This window comes from Halichoeres trimaculatus, unplaced genomic scaffold (assembly GCF_033239565.1).
Source record: "Halichoeres trimaculatus isolate MK-OKI-2021-1 unplaced genomic scaffold, fHalTri1.1 fHalTri1_scaffold_4, whole genome shotgun sequence".
Classification (NCBI taxonomy): Eukaryota; Metazoa; Chordata; class Actinopteri; order Labriformes; family Labridae; genus Halichoeres; species Halichoeres trimaculatus.
This window is the reverse complement of record NW_027437182.1, coordinates 24,515,522-24,540,006: the sequence shown is the minus strand read 5'-3', so window position 1 is coordinate 24,540,006 and position 24,485 is coordinate 24,515,522. Positions and strand designations below refer to the sequence as shown.

At 46.6% G+C, this 24,485-nt stretch overlaps 1 protein-coding gene across 1 annotated transcript; it reads left to right on the top strand.

The window, feature by feature from the left end:
- The first annotated feature begins 1,004 nt into the window (after positions 1–1,004).
- On the top strand, positions 1,005–23,814 carry midn (midnolin). The gene is made up of 8 exons (XM_074668181.1): positions 1,005–1,128; positions 3,042–3,270; positions 4,909–4,996; positions 5,139–5,201; positions 13,757–14,326; positions 15,806–15,938; positions 16,129–16,452; positions 23,184–23,814. The coding sequence occupies exons 1-8, from the start codon at positions 1,053–1,055 to the stop codon at positions 23,444–23,446; spliced, it is 1,746 nt and encodes a 581-aa protein (XP_074524282.1). The 5' UTR covers positions 1,005–1,052; the 3' UTR covers positions 23,447–23,814.
- The last annotated feature ends 671 nt before the right edge of the window (positions 23,815–24,485 follow it).

Below are 24,485 nucleotides of genomic sequence, written 5' to 3'. Positions count from 1 at the left end.
TGCCATCTTCCTCACTGATATGGTCAGTAAAGCCTAAGTCTAGGTTTGCTTTGTGACTGGATATAAAATATGATTATCTGACTTTAAGTACAAATGTACATAAGCACAAATGTACAAATAAATGTCCTGTTGGGACTTCTGTATTTGACTGTGACAAATATATTGAGAGTTGAAAATTTTAACCCAACTTTAACCCTAAATCGTTAATAACTATGTATATACTGGTTGTTATACAACAATATAAAGCCTAAGTATTTTTCTCTAGGCAAATTACACGTATCTTTCATTTGCAATTTTACAGTTTTAGCAGTTTATGAATATGTTAAGAGGCAAAATTGTCTTTGCCAGTAAAACTACTAAGTATTTCGAGCTTGGTTTTTACAAATGCTCATATATTTACTCAACAACGCCGTTAAGAGGAGTGTATTTCCTCTAACACATGGGCAAATCCTGCCGGTAAACTTTTTTGTTTACCCACGTACGTCCTCTCGTATCCAGGGAGACTGTTTACCTGCTGTGACATTTTTCTCGATGTCGTCACAAACTGGCAACACCCCTGATATCGCGAAAGCATTTATTTCATTACAATTTATTAAGGTGGTGGAGCGCAGACGTGTGGTGTTTTGTTTCTATTTAGGTATCTACCACCATCTAAAGCCTTTTCTGCGGTTCAGATAGCTATGGTATTAATACAGTTGGATATCTTTATCTGTGGCAGCTTTGCGTAGGCACATTCTTTCCCACCAACGAGAACACACTGGACATAGAGGCGGTTACAGCGACGCACGGCCACCTTAAATCACATGCTGACATAACAATCTCCACCCATATCCGAGAAGAGTGTGTTAAGAGGTGTCTCACCTTCTCGACTTCGCTCTTATTACTAAGAAAGACGCTGGGGAGCCGACTACACGCCGAGGCATCTTTGGACATAACTGCAGCTCCTTATTGGTCAGGAGTTCCAGGGCTCTGTGCGTAACGTTGCGCGCTGCATACGCATTAAACTGTCTGGAATTACCTCAGAGTTTCTCCGCTGTCTGTGTTTATTTTACATGCCAAAGCTGGGGGAACAGACTGGAAAAGAGCAGACTTCAGCGCGAAGCTTTACAGTTTTCGCCACAATAATTGGTAAGTACAATTTAAAAAAATCACTCAGACATAGGCAGAGATTTAGAAAGCTAAAACTCATTCATATTTGACGGGGGTGCATTGTATAAGTGTGCTACAGAGAGATTGAAGATAAGCAGTCCATCACGGATCGATAAAAGCTGTTGTATAAGGATGTCCGAGTCACCTAACATGTAAACTCTGTGGACATCATTAAGTTAATAAGGTCTGGTATCGACTGCTGGAGAATGTCATCGTTACTGTAAATTACAATTAGCAGCTGACAGTAAGTCACTGCCGATATTACGTGTAAGTAGCACAACGATGTTATTACATAAAACCGCAGACGACCTAACAGTAGTCGTTTCAACGATGCAAAGCACATTTTAGAAAGAGTTCAGGGTAGAAACGAGTCAGTTTGAAATTTTGTCAGGGAAAAGTTTGCTATAGCTGGAGCTGAATGAGTCTCCATTGTTAGACACATGAATCACTCCTAAGTTTCTGTTGTATGAGTTTCTTCGTTGACCACTAGGTGGCGACAATGTATCTATTTTTTTATGAGAAAGACTACTTCTACTGGAAGACTATCAAGAGGTGAACTCACTCGGTGAAGATGTATGCATGTATTTTACTGACCCCTCTTCATATTTTTAATAACATTTGTGGCTGACCCACATTTGTTGTTTGGAATAGACTAGTCGGGATTGTAAAGCCACTGCATGTACGCCTACAAACATTTCAGTCATCATGAGCCTGAACGATGGCTCCTAAATGCGACTGGTATGTATACAGCTGGCTGGCATCCCTCTTTCTTCAGAGAATACCCTCTCCAACATGTTATTTGCAAAGGCGTACTAGTTTCATGCTTTTTTTAGCCGTAGACATTGCTAATTTGAGCCTCCACACTACAAACTAGGTAGCACATTTTAGCCTATCTCCCAGTACAGGGAAATATTACATTAGCAACAATTAAAGTTGAATAAAAGCGTGGTATAAACATTATTAGCCACATTAACAGGGGAAGTTAGCTGTAGCAAAAATTAAACACGCCGGTGTTTTAAATTAGCTTTCCTTAAAACCTTCAGGGACCGTTTGAGAACCACGGACACCAGTTTAGAACCGCCGCTGAAGGCTTCTGTGGTATGGATACATATTTTATCCGATGCTGTAATTATGAATGGCCTAAACTCTTTTGCCCTCCACGTGGGTGTGGAGCTCTGTGTGCTATTGGTCGAGGGGAACAGCGTCCAAGAAGAGCTCTTTTGTGATTGGTTGAGCTGCCTCCGGTCTGTGGGCGTATTTCTATCGATGGTGGAAGTGGGATACTTTGTGACACTGTTCATTGTCGATATTTCACTGGAGCTGCCGTGGGTATGAGGGCGCAGCGGAAAGCCTCTCACAACTAACCGTATGAAGCTTCGCAGCTCAAGGACCGTGTGCTTTCTCGACTGAAACTTGCAAAACACAGAGAGGAATTTATATTCTTTTTTATCCAATCGAGCAGTTTTTGTTGTTTAAAGTAACTACCTGCGTAATATGAGCGTCTTTGGTGTTTTGCTAGCAGCAGACTTGCGTTTCTGCCTGGTTTCTGTCCATCAATGTAGCATCTAGGAGCGTTGCATGCACGCATGAAAGGGAAACAAAGAAAAAGGTCAAACAAAGAACAAAATCAAGCCTTATGTAGTTCCATTCCGCTCATGATATCGACCACAGAGAAGACGGACTGTGTTTTATTCTGACTCTCGGAGAGCGAGAAAAAGACGCAACCGAAATCTAGCGAGAGACTGAGAGAAAGCTCCCTGAATGCTGCATTACATTTGCAAGCAGAACACGGGACGGTAGCCGGAGCGACGGATCTGCTTCACCGGTCTCCTCCTCTTCACCTTCCTCATTCCCGGCTCTGCTCGTCTTGTCCCCCCCTTCTCTTACCACAGGTTATCGGATGGACCAGCATCCCAGCGCCCGGAGCTGCACCAGTCGCGGGGCTTCGTCCTGCGAGGCCGTCCCGACTGAGCCCTCCATGAATTTGTTCATCCACTCCACCACCGGCACGCGCTTCGAGCTATCCCTGCCCCTGGAGGAGACCGTGGAAGGACTAAAGAGAAGGCTGTCACAAAAACTCAAAGTACCAAAAGAGAGACTCGCGCTGCTACACAAAGAAACGTGAGTAAACCTCTTGTTAGTCTCTGCTTAAATGTGTTCACCTGTATAGTTTATTATCCACGTTTCGTCTTAAAGAATCAAACTTATACGCTTATACCGTAATGTTTATTATACTCCGCTGGATAAATGGGGAACAATCTGAGTTTCGGAGCGTTTACCCCCAGGGACTGCGGGTATTAATCTATAGATTTGATTTATGCGTGGTTGAGCTCTCAGGAGCGTCGGAGGCAACCTTGGCTGCTTTGGTCATCAATACATTCAAGGAAACTACCGACCATCAGGGCGCACGGTATTGGAATTACGCATAAGGGACGCACCGGTCACTGGAACAGTATTGACGGGGCGATCTTCAGACTTCTATTGATTCATGTCTCCTTCATTATAAATACCGAATCCTGACTGAATTACTAATGCTGTGGGAATCAAACATGTTAATCATTAATGAGTCAAGTCACAAGGACTTGGTCGCCTGTAATTTATTTACTCCTCTGCTGTACAGGCACATAAACATTGTTCATCGTTTGCATGATACTGTGCAATGAAAGCTGGATGTATTGTGTATTCTGATAGATGGAAGCATGTTTAAGTTTGTAGGCAGCAGCACAATACCTTGGTGGTTTCAGTGCTGCTGTATCAGTCGCTGGGTCTCAGGCATTTGAGAAACACTACTACAACAGCACCGCGGAGCAGCACTGCAAAGACAAGGAACAAGTTAAAGCTCATTGTTATTCAAAACAAACCTCAACCTGTATTAGCTGGTACTCCGATGAATCAGGTCCAGGCTAGATAAGCTAACAAAAGTACAGGTGGTGTTATGCAAAAAAGAACAAGAGAGAGTTTAGTGCATGCAAACAGGCTGCATTCTTTTCAGCCCCCATCCACTCCCCTCTATTGTAATCAACCAAATAAATCACTTTATCCTTGCAAACCCCAAACCCCCTTTTCACTTCCACTGCTGCTCCTCAAACTGTAGACCTACAGCAAGTCAGTGCCGAGGGCCTTTGTTCAGCTGCATGGGGTGAGATTTGGGTCATGCCTGTACAGCAGGCAGTCCTTAACATTCTTCACCAAAATAAAAGAGGCAGACAATCAGGCACTTGTGTGTGTGTGAGTGGTTTCTGCACAGTGACTTGCACAGAAAGACAATTTCCACATTGTGCAACAAATATTCCTGCTCTGCACAAAACATTGAATCGTGAAGTAAAATCACATCTATTAACAGGATACATCTGCCATCACTTTCTACATTCTAACTGAGAACAATTGAAGTGTAATGTTCATAATAGCTACTTATCACGCTGTTCATCTTTTCCCAGGTGTGTGGTTTGGCTTTCAGCTTGTAGATTTTGCTCCTCATTTGTTCAACTCAAAATACCAAAAGAAAATACTTACCTCCACTTAGGCAAGTGGCAGTGGTGCCAGATATCCACTGTGAGCAGTTGTCAAGCTCCACTATACTCGAAATTGAAATATGACAGCCCAATCAATACTTCTCTTTCATGGAGCTTTTCACCCACGGCTCTTTTCCAAACTAGTTTTGAAGTCTGTCTGCCCCCCTGGCTGAAGGGTGTTTGTGTGTCTGAGGAGAGAAGATATTGTCAGCACAGTCTAATTATCTTGTTCTCTTTTACCCTGCAGGCGACTAAGTTCAGGCAAACTCCAGGATCTCGGCATATCAGATGGGAGCAAGTTAACACTTGTACCAACAGTCGAAGCAGGATTAATGGTAAGGCTCACCTGACGGGGATTCTTATTTTAGTTTGGAGTCCGGATGTACTTCAAAAATACCTAATTCATCTTTCTGCACATGCATACTTCATGTCTCCTCCCTCAGGACATTTTTAATGCTTTTTTTTCCTTCTTTGTAGTCTCAAGCATCAAGACCAGAGCAGTCAGTAATGCAAGCCTTGGAGAGTTTAACAGAAACTCAGGTGAGAGCCTGTTTTCTTTTTCAAAATAGATGCCTGTGTGTGTTTGCAAGGGGGATCTGGGAGGTTGTAGCTTTTGTAAGCGTAGAGAGCAACACCCAGATTCAACTGATATGGAGAGAAAGAGAGAAGGATGAGCCGAGGAGGCTGGTCAAAGACAAGCCTCTTTGCTTGTCTAATCTCAGCCTCTTAAACAACCCAAGCCAAGCTAGACATCCACTGTGAGCTGTTAGGATATAATAAGCAGCAACACCCTCCTGTCTCCTAGTAACATCTGTGATAGTGTGTGTGTGAATGTGCTTTGCTTGTCACTGCAGGAAGCCAGGGAGAACATCGCACAAGAAAGGCTTATTTGTTGAGCTGCTGTGAAGTCCTGCTCAGAGCAACCTCACTTTTTTTTACCTTTCTGTTTATATATTTATCTTTAATCTCCCCACTCTTTCTGTATTTCATGCTTTGACACACACTCGTTCATACACATACATGCACAGGCAAGTTTCCAGGAAGTGTGCTGTGGCTGCATGGAGATCGAGCGTAGTCTCACACACTCATAAACAGAGTGCTGGATCGCCAGATGACAGCCTTCCGACACGATATTAGCATAGGGTTCCTGGAAGCGAAGCATGCATAGTCGAAGTGGAGCCTACACCTTGTATTTAAAGTGAAACAGCACCGTAGGCCTGCTGAAGTCCTGTACGTATTTGAGTCACTTTGGCATGACTCACCAAAATGATCAATAGTGAGAGTAAAGTGAAAAAGGCAGAGTTCTCAGCGCCGGCCACAGCGAGAGAGCGTGAGCGAGAAGAGAGGCGATAAGGCTGGATGCACACAGACAACAGTGTGACGTATGAAGCTCTCCGCAGCTGACTGACTGACTCACATCGACTTCCTTTTGTAGCATTGGGTAACACTGAGATGTACGTAAGTGCACCAGTGATGCGCTGCAGAGCGATGTCAAAACAGGACAAGATGGTGAAAATGGATGCTGATGTAAGGAGTTACATGTGTCAGTCGTGCAGAGGTTACACCCTGATGAATTTGTCCATAGAGTGATATGTTTGAGTCACATCTTTATTGAAGGATGTGGGCTGCAGGAGATAGTGGAGCGCGGTTTGGTGTGACTTTATTCCCTGCTGATAATTTTGTGGTGGAAATCCTGGCCTGGTTGTGTGTGTGAGCCCAGCATGCGTCTCGTAGCACTGACATCAGATGTGTAGGTGTGTGTAAGTTATTGTCTGTCTGTGTGTGTGTGTCCATTACTGGATTTGTGTGTGTGTATGGCAGAGTGGTTGTGGGCTGGAACCAAGCCTTGCCCATCATGTGGTACGCCTCTGCTGGGCAGCCATGGGTGGCTGTCATACTCAACCCGCGAAGACAGAGAAGCACATTTTTCACTCTTTGTCTTTGGTTCCTTTTCCTTTTATACTCATTTTGAGTCGGATGCATCCATTTTCACATTATTTCTCATTGCATAACTTCTGCATTCATATTTAGTGTTGTAGTAATCGTAATCCTGGAGTGGGGGTTGAAAGAATAAAGGGCACAGTCAGTATGATATCAAGCTAAGAGGTTAAAAAAGGCATAAAGCAGCTTTAGTGTGTTTTTATCCCGAGAAATTGATTCCACTTTATAATTCATGAAGCAGAATGGAATGATATAGATTGCAGAGAGATTAAGGATCTGAGTAAGATTAGAAAATAGGAACACAAAAGCTTTCCCTCATTTCCTCTCTACCCCCTAACTCTGGGGCTATCAAAAATCAATCAATGCACTTAGCTCTTAAAAGTGTCTGACATGATAACTGATCTGCCCAAACACCCAAAAATAGCCGAGGGGAGATGTGGGGTTGATGTTAGCATGAGAAGCAGCCAGAATGGACCCCTGGACCTCTTATAACCCACAAGTATTTCAATCCAGTGAGGTCTCATTTCCACATTGAAGATGTTTTCCAGGAAGTGTATTCTAGGAAGATGGAGCAGAGTGGATCTCCTTATGTCTTGTCCTCCTTCAGGATTCTCAGGGAGTTCACAGCTAGTAGCTAGCTAGGCAACCAACCAAGCAGAACATGACAGCTTTCAGGGCTGTTTGAGACTTTTTGTGGAGTAAGTTGGATAGAAAAATGTTTTATAGAAATAGAGCCCCAGCAATTATCGGAATGAGATTTTTTTTCTCTTTAAACTGTCTCCCCTTTTCCTCCTTTTCGCTCTCCTGTTTCTGCTTAACAGCTCTCCCAGGGCCCCATAATTTAAATGTGCTGTGGTTTGCAAGTCCGACGAGCTGCCTCAGTTTGACCGTGATGGCTGGCTTCTTCTTTAGCAAGGACAATCCTTGCAGCCTTAATTCCTCCTCTGGCAACTCACTAGACTTTTTGCATGACATCTAAGCTGTATTAAGCCACTGCCTCCTGACAGCCCATCAAAGCACAGTTGCCTGCACTACTCTTTTCTCGTTCTGTCTGCTAAATAAAGGTTGTATGTACAGCTTACATATGCATGCACACACACACACTGACACACACACTAGAACTGAAAGGATATATTTAAGAGGATTTCAGATCATGCTCAGAGAAAGAGAAAATGTCTGATCTCAGTTGTTAAATGGATGTATACTCCCATGACGAGCATTGATGGGGGAAATCAAAGCAATATTCACAATTTCTCGGCAACAGAAAGCAGTGACATCATCACGCTATCTATTGATCTTTGTATTTGACAAAAAGAGAAGGATTGTATGTCCCTCTCAGCACACAGGGACTATTTGCTCATTGATGCACATTGATGTTAGAATAAAAGCCAACCAGGCAGGCAGGCATCACCCTTACCATCCCCCCGCTGCCCTTCCCCCATGCAGCCACCTCTTTGTTCCTGTCTTAAAGCATGAGTACCAAACCTGCCCAGCTGACAGCCCCTCAAATGCACCACAATGATTGAGGGTCACTTTAAGTTTGCCTCTCCCACAACGATCTCCTTTCATCCTCCATACATCCATAGGCGTCAGCCGTACCCCCATCGAGTGCAGCTACAGTGGTGCATACTGGTTTCAAAATCAATGCACGGCCCAGCTGGAGTGGGGGCTCAGCAGGTTGCAGATTGACAAATTTTGCCTTGAACACTAACACAGATTGCACTGGGAAAGGAGCGGTGTGTTGCCATTCCATATGTCCCTACGGAGTACGCTGTTACATATCTGCTCTACTTTTCTGGAGCCTGCTTATGAGCACCTCCTGTCCTCAACCACTCTTCCTTTCTTCCCTCCCTCTGTCCTCCTCCTTGTCTAAGAACTTGTGTCATGAATTGAAGTAAAGTCCCAAGAGTGGACAGTCTGTGGGGAGTCACTTTAAGGTCACCCTCACCACATTTCCTTCGCTCTTTCTCCCTTGGGGGGTACCACGTTAGGCCAAGCAGGTGGAGGAAAAATAAGAAAAGGGAGCACTTTACCATACTGGAACATCAAACTGATATGTGTCTGTGGGTTCAAGGTAATGGAGAGGTAATGCCTTAGTAGCTCAAAGACATAAAAGGAAAGACGTCCATCTGTGTTCAGTAGTTAAGCTGAAGAATTATGTGTGTATGAATAGCTGAATGTACCTGTGCTCATGTGTCTCTGCACATGTCTGCATGTAAAGCCACTCAGTGCTGGCTGTCAATACGTTTCTTTTTCCAGCACCTGCACCTTGTGCATCAACTTATCTAGATGCTAGTTAATCAGGGGGATTGACACTACTGGAAATCATTAGAAAGTAATTGTATTGAGAATTTGGAAGGACAAGGGACTGAAAAATGACTGAGTCTATTTGTTGGTCAATATGAGAAGATCCTCCCCCATTTTTATAGTATCATCCCCCTCTGTGCAATTGTAATGGAGGCTTTTTATATGCATGCTGTATAACAGAGAGGCTCTTTGCTCTTTTCAATGGTAATTTGCTTTTGTGTCACCTAATGAAAGCTACAGAAATTAATTTGTTGCTGGATGTGTAAATCAAATTGTGTATGGGATAAAAGACAATGCCGATCTTAAGGCCTTTTCACTCCTTGCTCATGTAAATCCCGGCCTTGAATCTTGCATTAATAAGCTGATCACGCACTACTTTTTGCACCTGTTTAATCCCCTTTGTGATGCTGAAAATGCACAGCGGGAGGGGGATGCAGGGATGGATGGGTGGAGGGAATCAAGGTGTGTTGAGGGGCAATCAAGGGAGAGATGGATTTGCAGGGGATTTCATTGTCCTATTGTGTGTATGCATCTGCTTGCGTGTGTGTGCGTGTGCATGTGCCAACATCCATATTTAATGTCCGCGTCTTTATGTGTTTTCTCGCTCAGCGGAAAAGAGAGTCTTATTTTCTTTCCATATTCGAGTCGTGACCATCATTGTTTGCCACTCCCTGGTGACATTGAGCTTTTGTGATTCAAGTAGCAGGCATCGTGACTAGTGGGGCTACTGTGTGGGAGGATGGAGGCCAGGAATGTCATGTCTGGAAGCCACCACCAAGCCTAATGAAGTCAATTAGGGTTGTGCTTCTGTTGCAACAGAGAGGCAGGGGTCAAAAGAACAAGGTCATTTAAAATCATTCTTAAGGATGGAGAAGTTTTGCAGGGGACAGGCTGTATTTTTGCACTTTTGAGGTAGCCTTTCTCCCTTTGTGCTCTCCACTCTAACTCTGCTAGGTTTTACTTAATGCTTCCTCGTTTGCCAGTTCCCACTTACTCCATTTCCAGCAGCAGAGATGCTATTTCCTCACTCTTCTTTTATTAGTCTAATGATGTTGTAGTATCCACAAATTAGTCTTGCCTGGTGCAGATACTGCTCATTGTTAAGTGACACTTTTCTCCACCGACACAGGAGCCCGTTAAAATAGTGCTCATCAGCAGGTGGAAAGATATTGAGAGCAGCGAGTGGAGCACGAGCACCTGAAGCTAACTCATTATGGCTATGGGTTAGGAGGCCTGTATGTGCATATAAATCGGCTCAGTATGCCTAACAGTTGTCAGCACAGTTGGGAGTGTGAGTGATGGCTTAAGCTGGAACCTGATCATGCTGAACTTTGCCATTCTGATCTCTCACTTCACTCAGCCGATCAAATTCAGTGATGGCCAGCTGGTCCTTTTATTGCTCCTTTCAGCCCCCTCTGTTTCTTATCAGGCAGTATTGCAGAAGCCTATCCTTCTAATGGGGCCTTTGAAGAGCCCCCGGCTGCTTTTAGGATTTGGGGCATGATGCAAGTCATTGATTTTTTTTCCTTCTCTCTTTTGAGAGCCTGTTATTGCATCTTTAGTCGGTGTGTGTCTGCACAGAGACTATCAATAGTGTCCTGGTGCGATCAAAACATCTAGGTCGATAGGCGGGTTAATAAGCAGGTTTTTGAAGCGTCCCTTTCACCTAGCGGTTCGACAGGTGAGAACCAGAACTGCTGGAGGAGTCGGCTTCCTCCTCTCAAGGCTTCCCTCTCTCCACCCTCCTGTCCTGCCCTCCAATCCTCTATCCTCTTTTCTCTGGCACAAAGCTGCTCAGTTGTTCATGAATGTCAGCTCAGTGCTGCCAGCGCTCTCTATCTTTCCCTCCCCCTCCTTCTCGCACCCTCCCTCCCTCTCTTTCCTCACTCCTTATCTCCCTTCCTTAGTTCGCTTAGTGTGCAAAGGAAGAACGACTGCAAATGAGTTCCTTGAACCACAGGGACCCCAATAAATAAAACTGTCAGCCAGAGATGTCGAAAGAAAAAAAGAGGGAAGGAGCCAGAGGCACACTCTCACTGAATATTTCATCACCCACCACCACTCTGACACCCTACCCCCATCACCCGCATCCCCCTTTCCCCCCTCTCGCCATCCCTGCCTTCTTCCTCTCTCATGCCACCCCCCTCCTTTGCCTCCAATTTTCCTCCACCCCTCCTCCCCTTACTGCCCCTTATCATATTCTCCCTGTTACTGCATAGCAACTGAAGCCTCCTGCTTAACAAAATAGCCCCTCCTGGACCCCAGCAACTGAAACAGGCTGGTTGAGGGACTGGATCTAGGGTCAGTTGTGGGCGATAAAGAGGAGTTAATTGGAAGAGCCTTTTATCTATACCTGTAAAAATTCACCTGGCTCACACCTTCTGGCACGCTCTCCTCTCCTCTTTGCATACCACGGCTGCGGCTGCCTCAGAGAGGGAACAATGAGTGGCTGGTTTCTCTCTGCCGGACTTAGCACAACAAAAAGTGAGACTCTGCTCTCCCTTAGTGTCTTGTGTCTCTCATAACAAACCAGCACAGACAGCAGTAAGACGGCTGGCTTCTCTCGCAGGCTAATTTGAAGGCTGCCATGTGTTGTTTGGAGCTCAGTAGGAGTACATGAATTTTCTCGTGGTGGTTTTGAATAATCCACACTAGTCATTATAAGGGCAGTAGAGCCCCCTCTCTGTTACTCCTGCTGTCACTCTGTCGGCCCCTTTCTCTCACTTTCTCTCACATGTGGTCACACGCACACGCAGCCAAATGAGTGAGAAAGAGGAGTCTCTGTTCAGACTTGACATTAAATGACATTTTGGGTGGGTCTTTGTCATATCAGCTGTAGTCTGAACAGTTTGGGTACGTTCTCATTTGACTTGCCTCCAGTCAGTAGGCTGTAAACTATCCCGTCTGTTAATTCAACAGCGTTACAACACCTGAGCTAAGGTCTGTAGGTTTGCAGCCCCATAAACAAACAGATACTAACTTCTTTGGGGTGTTTCCCGCACCCCCTCCCTCCCTTTAACCAAACACCGGGTTGATGGTCTCCCTCAGGGGCTTTGTCTTTGTATGCTCATCCAATGTGTGTGTTGTGTGTGTTGTGTGTTGTGGGTTGGCAAACTGCCGACTCATTCTCTTGACAGCTGTCAGTCACAGAAACAGTCACTGTCTCCTCCCCCTCCTTTTTTCCTCTCGTCTGCCTTTCTGTCTCCCCCCCCCACCCACTTTAGGGATCCCTCCTCCCCCAGAGGTCTTCGACAGACACAAACACACACTTAGATCTTGTCTATCAGGTGACCTTTTGTGCATGGAATTTCCTCAAGCCTTCTCAGGTAGCGCCCTGCCCTGTTCTCCTCCTCACTTCACACCCCGCCCAACTCACTTTATTGTCTTAATCATTGTGGGTGTTGACTCAGCTATCAACAAGCCATCATTGTCTTGGGTTTACTCTCTGAAGAGGTTGAGTTTCTGTTTATCCTCTGGCATTATATGTGCTGATCGTGCTTCTTAGGCTGTTGATTATTTACTCGTCGAAATGCAGCCGTTAGATCAGTCCAACCCCCTCGTCCTTTCACCTGCCTCTCTCCTCCATCCGTCCCCTTTTCCACACCATGTCAATACCAATGTGTAAAGGTCACCCTGGCAACAGAGAGGCAGCGGTCGATGGAGAAATAAATAAGCAGAAGAAAAAGGAGAGAAGTGATGGAGGGCAGAGCCTGCTGATTCACAGGGTTAACTACAGGCCAGCATCTCACGGGCACACTCCAAAGGCTGCTGGGTCTGGGGGTAGTGAGACATCTGCTCTCTTATGCTATCTTTGTATCTGCGCCTAATTTTTGCTTGTCCTGTTTTGTAATTATTCTTTTCCTCATCTTCTAGTTGCTTTGTGCTCTTTTACCTCCTTGTGTGGCTTTTCAGTCTTTTTTTTTGTCCCCCCTTGCTTGGTCCCTCTCTCTGGGCTGCTGCACAGGGGCACCAGAGATTGTTGAAACCTTTTCGGACAGAGGCGTCACTTTGTGTTCCCCAACCCGGGTTGTTTCTGTTTGCTTCTGTTTAGGGAGAACCTTAGATGTCATTACTGCTGAGTCTTCAAGACCCAGAGAAGCTTTGTGCCCTCTGAATGACTCTTGATAGAAAGAGTCTCAGACACACACGTACACATACACACATGCAGAGGCTTTGGAAGCAAGTGTTAGCACAGCTAGAGAGCTGAGTGCATGCAAGAGGGAGACAAGAGAACTTTTGTTGTTCTTGTTGAATCTTCTTGCCAAGTCGTGACGACTCGGCTATCCTGTGTGTGTTTGTGTGGGTCCATCCGGGCCACGGGTGGGTCAGTGAAGGCCTCCACACTTGGCCCCTGTTAGGCATTGCCAGAGCTCCTAAAATGGGCAGCTCTTCCAGATCCGCCACAGACAATCGACCATTCTGTGTCTGAGAGGCAGGCGGGGTGTATTTCCTGGACGTGGGACTGATTTTTCAGGCCTCAGGCCAGACAGAAGGGTGGCCTCTGTCTCCGAGCAGAATGACACTGCTGACTAAGAACGGACTGTGGGGCAGAGAGTGGGCTCTATTTGTGTGTTTTCCAATAGGTCTCCTTATCTGAGCCTCCTCAGCAGATGTAAATAGGGCAGTGTTACAGAAAAGAGATTGATTGCGTGATGGGATAATGTGATGTGTCTGTGTCTCTGTGAGAGGGGTAGCCCCTCAAAGCACTGCTGTGTGCTCCTTTATAAAGGAGGAGGAGGTCACCACCCATGGGGGGTTGTTTGTTTCTACTTTTAAATGTCTTGTGATGTTGTTGAATTTTCATCAAAATGACTTTATCTCATGAGTGCTCTTCTTTCTACCCTCAGGTCAGTGACTTCCTGTCCGGCCGCTCCCCCCTCACCCTGGCACTGCGTGTCGGTGACCACATGATGTTCGTCCAGCTCCAGCTGGCGGCACAGCAGTCTGGTGCTCCCCAGCTTCAGCACAGACACCTCATCACCCGCGGCAATTCAGACACGGCAGTGGGACAGCCTACGGGGCAGCCGCGTGTTCCCCACCCTCAGCCTCACTCCCATCATCACCACCACCCCCATCACCCGCACAGTCACCCCAGCCCCCACTTGTCCCAGCCCCAGTTGGTCCCTTCCTCCCCCTCTTCTCCAGGCTCTCCATCCTTCCCCCTGCCCTCCACGCACCACCAGCCGCTCTCCCCCATGTACCACCAGTCAGCCTCCTCTGCTCACTGTAGCCCCCCCACTCCTCCTCCTTCAGCCCACTCCCCTCGCCCGTCCCACATCCCTGGAGGTCTTTTCCGCTCCCCCCATCATCATCATCACCACCACCACCATCATCACCACTACCACCAGCCTTCCTCGGGCCAGCCCAGCCAAGACATCAGCCAGGCCAGCCCTGTAGCCCCAGTCCTCTGCCCTGAGGTGAGCAATAAGGAAGACTGAGCATACATTAATGTTTGTGTTTACCTTCTCAGACACCAAGCCTACAACACATTTGAAGAATATATCTTACACATGATATAACTGCACCAATAAAACAGTAGACAGTGGTTAAATACCTCAACCTTTACGTAACTAATGACATCTCTGGCACTTAGCCTCCTCATGAATGAATAATGGCAGGGACAGGTTTGACTGTTTGACCTGGGTGCCATGCGCCCAACTAAATCAGCCTCCATTAAATTGATTAGATTAGTGGGATATCCCAGCAGCATGCGGGCGAACCCGTGGTTTACTTAGGTCTGCAGAAGGTTTGCACGTGACGTGTGTGCGTAAGCTTCCAAACCACAGTGCACTTAGTCATCACTGGAGTGAAGTCAGCTACCCAAATTCATACACACACACACACACACACACACACACACACACACACACACACACACACACACACACACACACACACACACACACACACACACACACACACACACACTTGCCCAAATGGTTACAGCATCCATATGACCTCATCCTGCCCACTGAGACTCACTGGGGAAGAAGGAAAGATGAAAAGCAGGAGAGGAAAAGACTGAGAAAGAGTCTGATTAAATGAATGAGCTTTAATAATGAGGTGGATAATCATCAACCTTTTATTGTCAGACATTTATCATTAACCTTAACAACCCCAACCATTCACTCCTCTTTGGCCGACTCCTCCAGCAGCCACACACACATGCACTCACACACTTTCCCGTCTCTACTGACCAAATGTGCTGTTTACACTTTCTCTACCTCCCCGTGCTCCAATCTATAGAATGCCAACAAGAACCAGATGTCGTGGACTGTGTGGGAGAGATGATTCACAAGCAGGAAAACAGAAAGACAGGAGGGTTTAGTTTGAGAAAAGGGAAACAGCTATTCTTCATCGGACTTTCTCACACACTTGAGCAGACCTGCGCACAAGCAGAGTGACCTTTGCCTCGGTTTCGGTTTCACTTTCCGATGTTAACGAAGTGATCTGAGTTAAACTAAGGTTAAAGTTGCTGGGTTGTGAGGTTTGGCCTTTCTTGGGTTTTAGGTAACAGGATATCCAGGGTGTTTTGGGGCTACGGCATGGTAAAAAGCTCAGGTTTCCTGCTCAGTAGAGCTTCTTGTAACCTTTAACTCCTGCTGCATAGGTTACTTACATAGTGCAAATAGTATTAACAGCACCCTCAAGTAAAGGTCACTTACAGAACTCAGGACAGATGTTATATTATACACTGTTTATATAAGCTGTATAGGTCAGAGCATGATGTCAACATCTAGCAGAACAAGATGTTCATGTGCCAGATATGCTTGACTGTCACTCGATGTATATGTTTACACTGTGGAGAAGGTGAAGTCATACGGATTGTGTACAGATGTGTGTTTTTCCATGATCTAAAGCCTCACCTTATGCCTGATATGTGTATTTTTTTCTAGGCTAACTGCAGCACCAACAGCACCAACAGCACCAACATTGGCAGCAGTCCCTCAACACGCTCCCGCAAACCCGGCGCAATTATTGAGAGCTTTGTCAACCACGCTCCCGGAGTCTTCTCAGGGACCTTTTCAGGTGAGAAGCAGTCACCACACAAACACTGACACCCAAAATACTCAAAATGAAAACGAAGTATGTCTCTGCATGGTGTCAGGGGTCTTTTGCAGGCAAATGTGTGTTTTTAAAGAATCCTACGTATGAGGAGTCTAGCTTGCTAAAAACTCAAAGATATCTCCTGTAACATCATCTCTGTTTTCCCTCTCAGGCACTTTGCACCCTAACTGCCAGGACAGCAATGGGCGACCAAGACGGGATATCAGTACCATCCTGCAGATCCTTAACGACCTCCTGAGCGCTACACGCCACTACCAAGGCATGCCCCCCTCCCTCACCCAGCTCCGCTACCAGACCCAGTGTGGATCACCCACCTCCCCCTCCCCATCACCGCCTCCTTCGCCTCCAGTTGTTGGCATGGCAGGCCTCTCTGCAAAAGCTACCTCTGTGCCCGCCGGCAGCCCCAGCAGCCCTGCGCCGACCCTTCATCCACTGGTGCAGTGCCAGAGCCAGATACGCATGTGCAAACCCCCTGGTGAGTGGCTGTTTACCACACTCCTGCTCATTTGAGCGTGTCCTTAAGAGAAACACACGCACACTCATCCTAAGTTCTTTGACATGCCCTGAAGCAGATGTTTCTGTGGATGATGTAGTTTTTTAAGTGTTTGCAAGTGTCCAAAAATTATGGCAATCCATTCCTCTCCTCTGACAGAGCTGCACTAGACTTTACAATTCACTGAAGTAAAATCCATTACTTTCGTTGTTGTTTTGGCTCTTATTCTTTTTGTGCGTCAGTGTTAGCTTTCAGTTCTTTGATTTGGCGTCATTGTCTTGTTCAAGCTCAATTTGTCGTCTCAGAGTCCTGACAAAGCAAGAACAAAAAATATCAGACAAAGAACTGAAACAGACGTACATAAACCTCTCATTGGTTTTGAGGCTGAGAAGAAAAGGAAGAAACAGGAGGAAGGGGGTCTCCTTCGTAATGCTACACCAGCTTCTCCAGACCTGTTCAGTCAAGCTTCACTTGTCAAGCAGCAGAGTTGGCTTTGTTTTTGTGCAGCAAGGAGATAAGTTTACCCCTTGAAGCCTGGGCTGGGCTATGTTTAGATTAGATTAGGCTTTGGGTGGTTTAACCTACCTCTTAAATATGGGCTGCAGCTGGGGCGTGTACGGGCTGGGGCTGGACAAACCTTCACGTACCCATGCCTGAAAGGCTGGGCCTGGGCAGGTGCTGGAGTTAAGATGACACCGTTTAAAAAAACCTCCCTTCCTCAGTGAGACACAGGATGTTGAGTGTCAGACAGATGTCCAGAGCAGATAGCATTCAGTCGATGTTGTAAGGTTAGACTGGCAGTGCAGAGAGAAACAGCATTGTCTCCTGCTGCCTTCTTATCTTCTGTGGAGGAAATGGAGCCGCTCTTTGGTGAGCTGGGGGTAAATTTTGTTGAATAGTCCATCACAGAGGGTCCTGACATACAGAGACTTATGTTTAATGTTTTCTCTTGTTTAAAAAAGCAAGAGAGCCCAGCTCTATTGTCACGCTCCGGCTTTGTCTCCTGTTTAATGACCCACTGATGCAGCTGAATGGAGTGTTTTAGTTGTAGCGGAGAATACAAGTTGACAGGGGAATGTCCACTATTCCTGTGCAGCACCCTGGGAGCTCTTGCAAGTGTTCAGCGAACAGTTGGAATAACATGGCTTATTTTCCTAACTCAGGGAAGACCTTTCCTTCACGGCCCCCTCTTACATCCCCCCTCCTGCCCTTCCCCTCCCCTCCCGCTATTGTCATCTGTCTACGTCTGCACTCGGCATCCCACGCCAGTGTTCCCCCCACTTACTGTCCAAAAACAGCCTTGTCTGTAAAATTCATCTGTCCCCTCGTTTTCCTCCCTCTGTTTCCATGTCTGTGTTGCGCATCAATACATTGTCTGTGTTCTTTGGCCTTTTAATAGATCAATTTATTCCAACTTTCAGCCCTGAAAAGAATTGTCTTTGTGAAGTAGAGGGCAGTGAGAGGAGGGGGAGGACACGGAAGAGGGGGATTGTTAAAACCACAACACTAAGCCTCCATTCATCATACGGGTGTTCGTATCCTGTCCATCAGTCTACCAACTGCCCTCTGATTATCAGGGAGGAAGAAAAGCCCATTTTCAGACTTTATTACTCTATCAAACTTTCTGTACACTTGTCCACCCAGGTGAGCAGAGTTAAGCTCACCGAGACAATGAGTGTGCCGGTGTGTTTCTGCATGCCGTGACTGCTGCCCCGTTCAACATGGTGTCCTGGAGAGGTTGATGACTAAGCGCTCTCAGGCAGTCTTATCAGCCGACACCTGATGGAAGACTTACTGGACTTAACACCGCAGCTTAACACTTCTTCACAGGAACCTGCCTTCATTCAGCTACAGGAATAAACTGCACTTCCCATCTGCCAGATTGTGTGTGCAGTCAAACTCTAGGTCGAAACAGCCTCTTGAAAATGTCACATAGCTTGGCTGTCTCCCGAGAGCCTTTACCCTTTCCGCTGCAAGTTCATGTGCGAGGGGAAGAAGACAAGCGTAAATAAAAAGCTTGAAGATACACACATGCACACACACACACACACTCGACCAGGGACGCCTGGTTAAAGGCTTTGGCAGCTAGCTTGGTTTCCAGGCTTTGCAGGGTAGTATTGCTGAGTGTAGGGATTTGTCAGCCCTGGACTTGTGTTGGATTTGAACAGGAGGGCTTTAGGATGGCCTGGCAGGCTGATTGTTAGCGGAATTCCTTTACTGAGTTGAGTGGACCTCCCCGGCACCCCTCCTCCTCCGGCCCTTCAGCCCCCTGCCCAGCCGAAGCTATTGTGCAGGGGCCAGGGACAGGGGCTGCATACAGGGCACCAGGCTGAGCCATTGTGGGGCAGACGAGGGGAGGGCTGTGGGATTATAGGGCTGCCTTTTAGTCCAACTCCCACCACAGCTGCTTTAGTTCAACACAGGCCCACAGACAGGAGTAAAGTTAGCTCTGAAAGCTTCCCCGGCCCCCCCTTTCCCCCTTGTGTGCCTTCCATATCCCTTCACTCCCCCTGTCCCCTTTCGATTTGTCAGGTCACGTTAGCTTTGTGCTGGCTGGGACTGGGCAAGCAAAAAAGAGGAAGGAGAGAGGGAGGGAGGGAGGGAGGGAGACTGGGAGATGCCCATTGAGTCCTGTGTTTAAGCTCAGCACATTATCATCTAGTTGGCTTTACTTCTCATTCCAAGCTCACACAGGTTTGGCGTGACACACGTGCTGCTGCGAAACTCGGCGAACACCCAAGCGACGCCGCAAAACGCAGAGCTATCTAGCAAAGCTAGCCAAGCACATCAGGTGCCCTTTCATTGTCGACAAGGAGAGAAAGAGGGAGGAAGAAGGAGGGAGAGAGGGAATGCAAATGAAGTTTAAAAGTCATTGAGGAGCTTGTGTCTCTGCAGGGCTGTCAGTGCCCTTCCAGGGGCTGTCAAAACGCTCATTTTCGCTGCAGCGTGATTGGTTGCTTCGGTTTGCATATGATAAGTTGGTTGAACTTTTGAAAATGTTCCTCCTAATGATTCTTAGTGGTTCTTCCAGTCACGAAATAGATTCAGTCACAACATGCTGCAGATTATGGGTTGCCTGGGTTGAACTCAGAAACCAGGTTATAGAATTGAATCGTCCAGCTGAGCGACACTTAACCATAGATCGGGTAGATGATTTTTCATCTTTACATACATTTCAACATTTTCTTGTGACTGCTATAACAATTGAACCCCACACTCACAGTCATGCCCTCAAAATCAATATCACTGGCAGTTTTTTGACCACTAGTGTTGCTTTCATCTCATTTAAAGATGATTTTCGTGATGCAGGTTTTGCACCTATCAGTAACCAGCTAAATAGGGAAAGAAAACTATTGAAGAAATCAAGGCTGACTTTGCTGCAATGTGATTTTTTTTCCTCCCTCTCCCCCTCCCCCTCTCCCCTCGTTCCCTGGATGCTGAGCAAAACACAATGTTCTCTCTGCAAGATCACAAGACTTATCAAGGCAAACAAACAAACAACAGCACTAACACAACTGCAAATGAAGGCCAATCTTTATACAATCAATAAAAGGAGAAGCTCCTTTAATCTCCCTGTGCGTCCTGCACACTGCAGCCCTCCTCCCTTTCACTCTTCCTCCTCCACCCACCCACCCACTCCTCCCACCCTCCCTCCCTCCCGTGTGCTCCCTATCTCAGTCCTTGCTGTGTTGCTGGGCTGGGCTCAAAGGCAAGGAAAACTGACTGACGCATCGATTATTCATAGATCACCCCTTTCCTTCTCCCTCTCTTTCTGTCTGTTTTTCTTTGGCTTTCTCCGCAGTGCCCTGTGTACAGAGTGAAGTCCTGTGTCAAAGTCTGCACAAAGAGGATGAGTTTTAAGAGGAAGAGATGTACCGCTTAGGAGTTCATTTTTATGTGTTAGCAGCTAAACTAATGGTTAGAAATGAGAGGAGACAAAGTGACATGTGCTAACATTCTGTCTCTGCCCTTGACCTGTCTCCTGTTTGAAATCATTTCAAGTTCAGTCTCTGAGAGCAGATTTCTTCTTCTGCCTTTTCTGTGTCACTCAGGGCTATGTATGACCATTGGTTCTCTCCCTCCATTCATTCTCTATCTATCTTACCCGCCCTCTCTGGGTCCTCCAAGGTTTTTGTGCTCACGTCAAGCCCAACTCTCTGTACCCAGGCTCTGGGCCAGCCTGTGTGTGTGTGTATGTGTGTGTCTGTGTGTAAGTGTCTTGCGTGTATAGTCTGCCCTTCTTAGCCAGCCCTAATAATAGCCCTACTGTCATAAACATAGTCTGGAGATCCTTGCGGCCAGCTGTGTCCGGCCTAGCCGCCCAGGGCTCCGGTAGTGACGCTGATGAATGGCCGTACACACACACACACACACACACACACACACACGCACACACACACACACACACACACACACACACACACACACACACACACACACACACACACACACACTCACACTGTGTTGTGTAGCCCCAAGCACATTCTCAGAGCTCTTGCCAAGCCAAAGGCCAAGACCTACAGCACCAGAAAGCTGCCCTTTAAGTTGACTGTGCATGTGTGTGTGTGTGTGTGTTTGAGTGTGTTTTTGTTTTGTTTGTTGTTAAGATGTCTCAGTAAATTTACTTCAGAGAAAAACATGGTCGTTTCTGAGCGGAGTACCCTGCTGAAATGTAAAAGCCTTCAAAATGAGACACTATGAAGGCAAATAGGTGCAGACAGATTTTGTAAGTGGGCATGAGTTGGCTTTGTGCCGTTTCATTGTGCACAGCTACGACTCAACACAGCTGAGGGGCGCTTTCACTGCTGGCTAGCCGGAGCAGGGGAATCAGGGGAAGAGGGAGCACTGGAGGGGGAACAAAGCCTTGCGGCAGCAAAGCCTTGTATGAATGTCACATGGAGCAGAAGCAGTGGAACAATGGCTCTAATGTAGGAGAACCCCCCTTTGGTTCACCACTCGCTCCTCATACAGCAGCGCACATGGCACGGCATCTGGATGTACACACACGTTTGTGTCAGAACATAGCATGTGGAGGATGTTAATGTGAGGAAGTGCTCTTTTCTCTTAACTCCACTGTGCACATCCTTTCTACGGAGGCTGCTTGACAACACTTTGGTCCTTTAGTATGCACTGCCAGACTGTGGTGAATATTTATAGCTGGAGAAAAGGCTCTGCACTGCTCGATCCGATAAGCAAATGAGGGAAAGAGGTAAATTAAGCCCACACAGAGTCCGGAATTCATTCCGATGGGAGGGGGGCGCAGAGGAGGGCAAGATCGATTCGGAAAACTGCCACCTACGGCTGATCCTTCACCCTCCACCCTCTACTTTCGTCCTTTTTTTTTTTATCCCCTTGCCCCTGGGGGAGGAATTCCTTAACCCACACTGCCACCCCCACTCCACTCCTCTGCTCTCGCCTCCTGCTTCCCCTTCTTCACACTGCCCCACCTAGCTGTCTCTGGGGAGACGTAGGGCAAGAGCTGGAGGAGAAAAGAGGGGGGCCGTGAGTGTGTGTGTGCGGTGGCTGAAAGAGGTGGGGGGAAAGGAGAGAAAGAAGGGGATGCAGGAAGAAGTGAGAGGTAGGGGGGGTGGGTCAATGAGCTGAGAGTGGGAAGCTACAGCCATAATAAAGAAAAAAATATAGCAGAAAAAACCAAATCCCTCCCCGTCTCCCTCTCTCTCCGCTTACAATTTCCATTCGCTTGCATTTTCTATTGAAAGCCAATAGCGTTGTCCTGGGCCTGAGATGGATGGCTGCACTAGAGCTAAGGTTTAATCAATAGGTCTTTTTAATTTGCCATCGATCCACGTTAAAAGCTACTGCGGCTGTTGCTGCTACTGCTGCTGTGTGTTCACGTGCATGCTACCATGAGCGTGTGCACCTGAGTGTTTGTGTATGTACGTGTGTCTCTGCATGGGTACACGTGCATGAGCGAAAGGATTGTGTGTGTGTGTGTATGAATACATGATGCACTTGAATGCGGACTTGAGTCTGTGTGTGTGTGTTTGTATGTGAGCTTGTGTGTGTGTGTATATGTGTGTGTGTGTTGTGGTGTGGTGTGCAGCAGAGGCAGAGATGGCCACTGTGCTTCGGTTTATTGACATTCTAGCCCATTATTTAATTATTTAATTCCCAGACAGATACTAATGGAGCTGGCTTATAGATTGCGGTTGCTTTTCCTTCCTTCCCAGCTCCTGAATATACGTATAAATTGAATTAGGCTGGGCTCGGCCACTGTAGGAGAGCATTCACAGTGCGGTGCGGGGCCTCTCCCTTGAGACGGTATTCTCCTTTAGGCACATCAACAGCTAGAAATGCACTTAGCGGCACATCCAAGCACGGAGGCACGTCATCTGCAGTTATGTGCGCTGATATCACAGTCAGCTATCGGTATGTGTCGTCTGATTGGTTGGTTGGTGTTTGGATGCTTTTGGCCTTGGGATTGGTTCTCAAGGAGAGTCGGGTCTGTGAAGGTCTCCCTGGCCTGTGATAAGGGGATGAAGTGGCACTGAGGGGGCTAATGATGCTCAGTGGGGGAGGTTAAGCAGCATGTTCCACGCTGTGTGTTCACTGTGTGTGTGTGTATTTGTGTGTGTGTGCCAGAGACAAGAGAGTGCTCCTTGGGCATACCAACGCACAGACACATTATCACGTTCTTCAGCAGACAAAGACACACCCGATTGATCCTGTTTTCTCTCCTTTCCTTTGTCCAGGTGACCGCGTGCGTCAGTCTGAGAACCGTGCGACCCGCTGCAAGGTGGAGCGCCTGCAGCTGTTGATGCAGCAGAAGCGTCTGCGCAGGAAGGCCAGGCGGGACAAGTGTGCTCCGTATCAGTGGCTGCCCAACAGGAAGGCCGGGCGCAGCAACAGCAACAGCAGCATGTCAAGCGAGGGCTCCCTGGACCTGGACTATGAGGACTCGGTGTGGAAACCCGATGTCAAGGCTGACTTGAAGTCTGAGTTTGTCATGGCCTGAACACACCACATGCTGGGAGACGGATTCAAAGATGTGCAAAGGATTGATTGGGATTTACTCACTATACTTTAAGGGAGTGTTTGTGACAGAAATGTGTGAAGCTGTCTTATGGAGTGAGGAAATCAAAGTTGCTTGTGAAAAAAAAACCTCCCTGTGGACTTTGATCCCATCCTGTCTTTAATAGTTGCAAGAAACAGCAACAACAGCAACAAAACTTTCTTTTGATGCTTGGGACTGAACAACTGGACATTACGGTATACGTACAAGACATTTGACAGTATGATTACAGAGACCATACTGGAACTTGAGCATAGCATAATTCAATGGGTGGTGGTGGTGGTGGTATTTGTTTTTAAAGATTTGTGTTTTTTTTAAACGCACTCTGGACAGCTATGAAGAGATCCACACTGGACTTACTCACAGGACGGGAGCACCAGAGGCCTCAGTGTTTCCTTATCCCAAGAAAGGCAGAACTGCCGAACTTTGGATTACTCCAACGGGCATTCTTATTGATCTCAAAACTCACGAACCAGAGTCTACTTTTTACCTGTTACGGGGTGGTTAAACCTTTTTTTTGTTCCATTTTAAAACATATTATTATATTTTATAAACAAAAAATATGTAGCATTGTTCACAAAGCATTCAGGTTTTCATATAACAGTTCAAAGTAGTCGTTGATTTGCACATTTTCTTGATTTTACAGCTGGTCAGAGTGTGCAAAGAAGGAGAAGGAGGAGGTGGGGCCTGAGAGAGAAAAATGAATATGGACGTATTGATATCAACCTCAGTGGCATAGGGTATTGATGGGAATGATTAATGAATAAACAAAATAAATTAATATTAACAGAAAGTGCTTTAGAGGATTTAAAAATCTTTAAATGTATATGGAAAAAAAATCTATTTTTTATTTCTCTTCCTATCTGCTGTTTTCAAAAAACAGCAGCCCTGTGTGGCTTCAGTCAAGTCTTTGACTACCAACAAAAAGGTAACATCCATTCAATCATTCATTCATTCACTCCTTCATGGATTATAGTCGGAC

Bases quoted from the DNA above. Each gene is read 5' to 3' on its own strand.
- midn (XM_074668181.1), top strand. From the start codon at position 1,053: ATGCCAAAGCTGGGGGAACAGACTGGAAAAGAGCAGACTTCAGCGCGA. The intron at 1,129-3,041 runs GTAAGTACAATT...CTCTTACCACAG, and splicing joins AGTTTTCGCCACAATAATTG to GTTATCGGATGGACCAGCAT. The intron at 3,271-4,908 runs GTGAGTAAACCT...TTTACCCTGCAG, and splicing joins GCGCTGCTACACAAAGAAAC to GCGACTAAGTTCAGGCAAAC.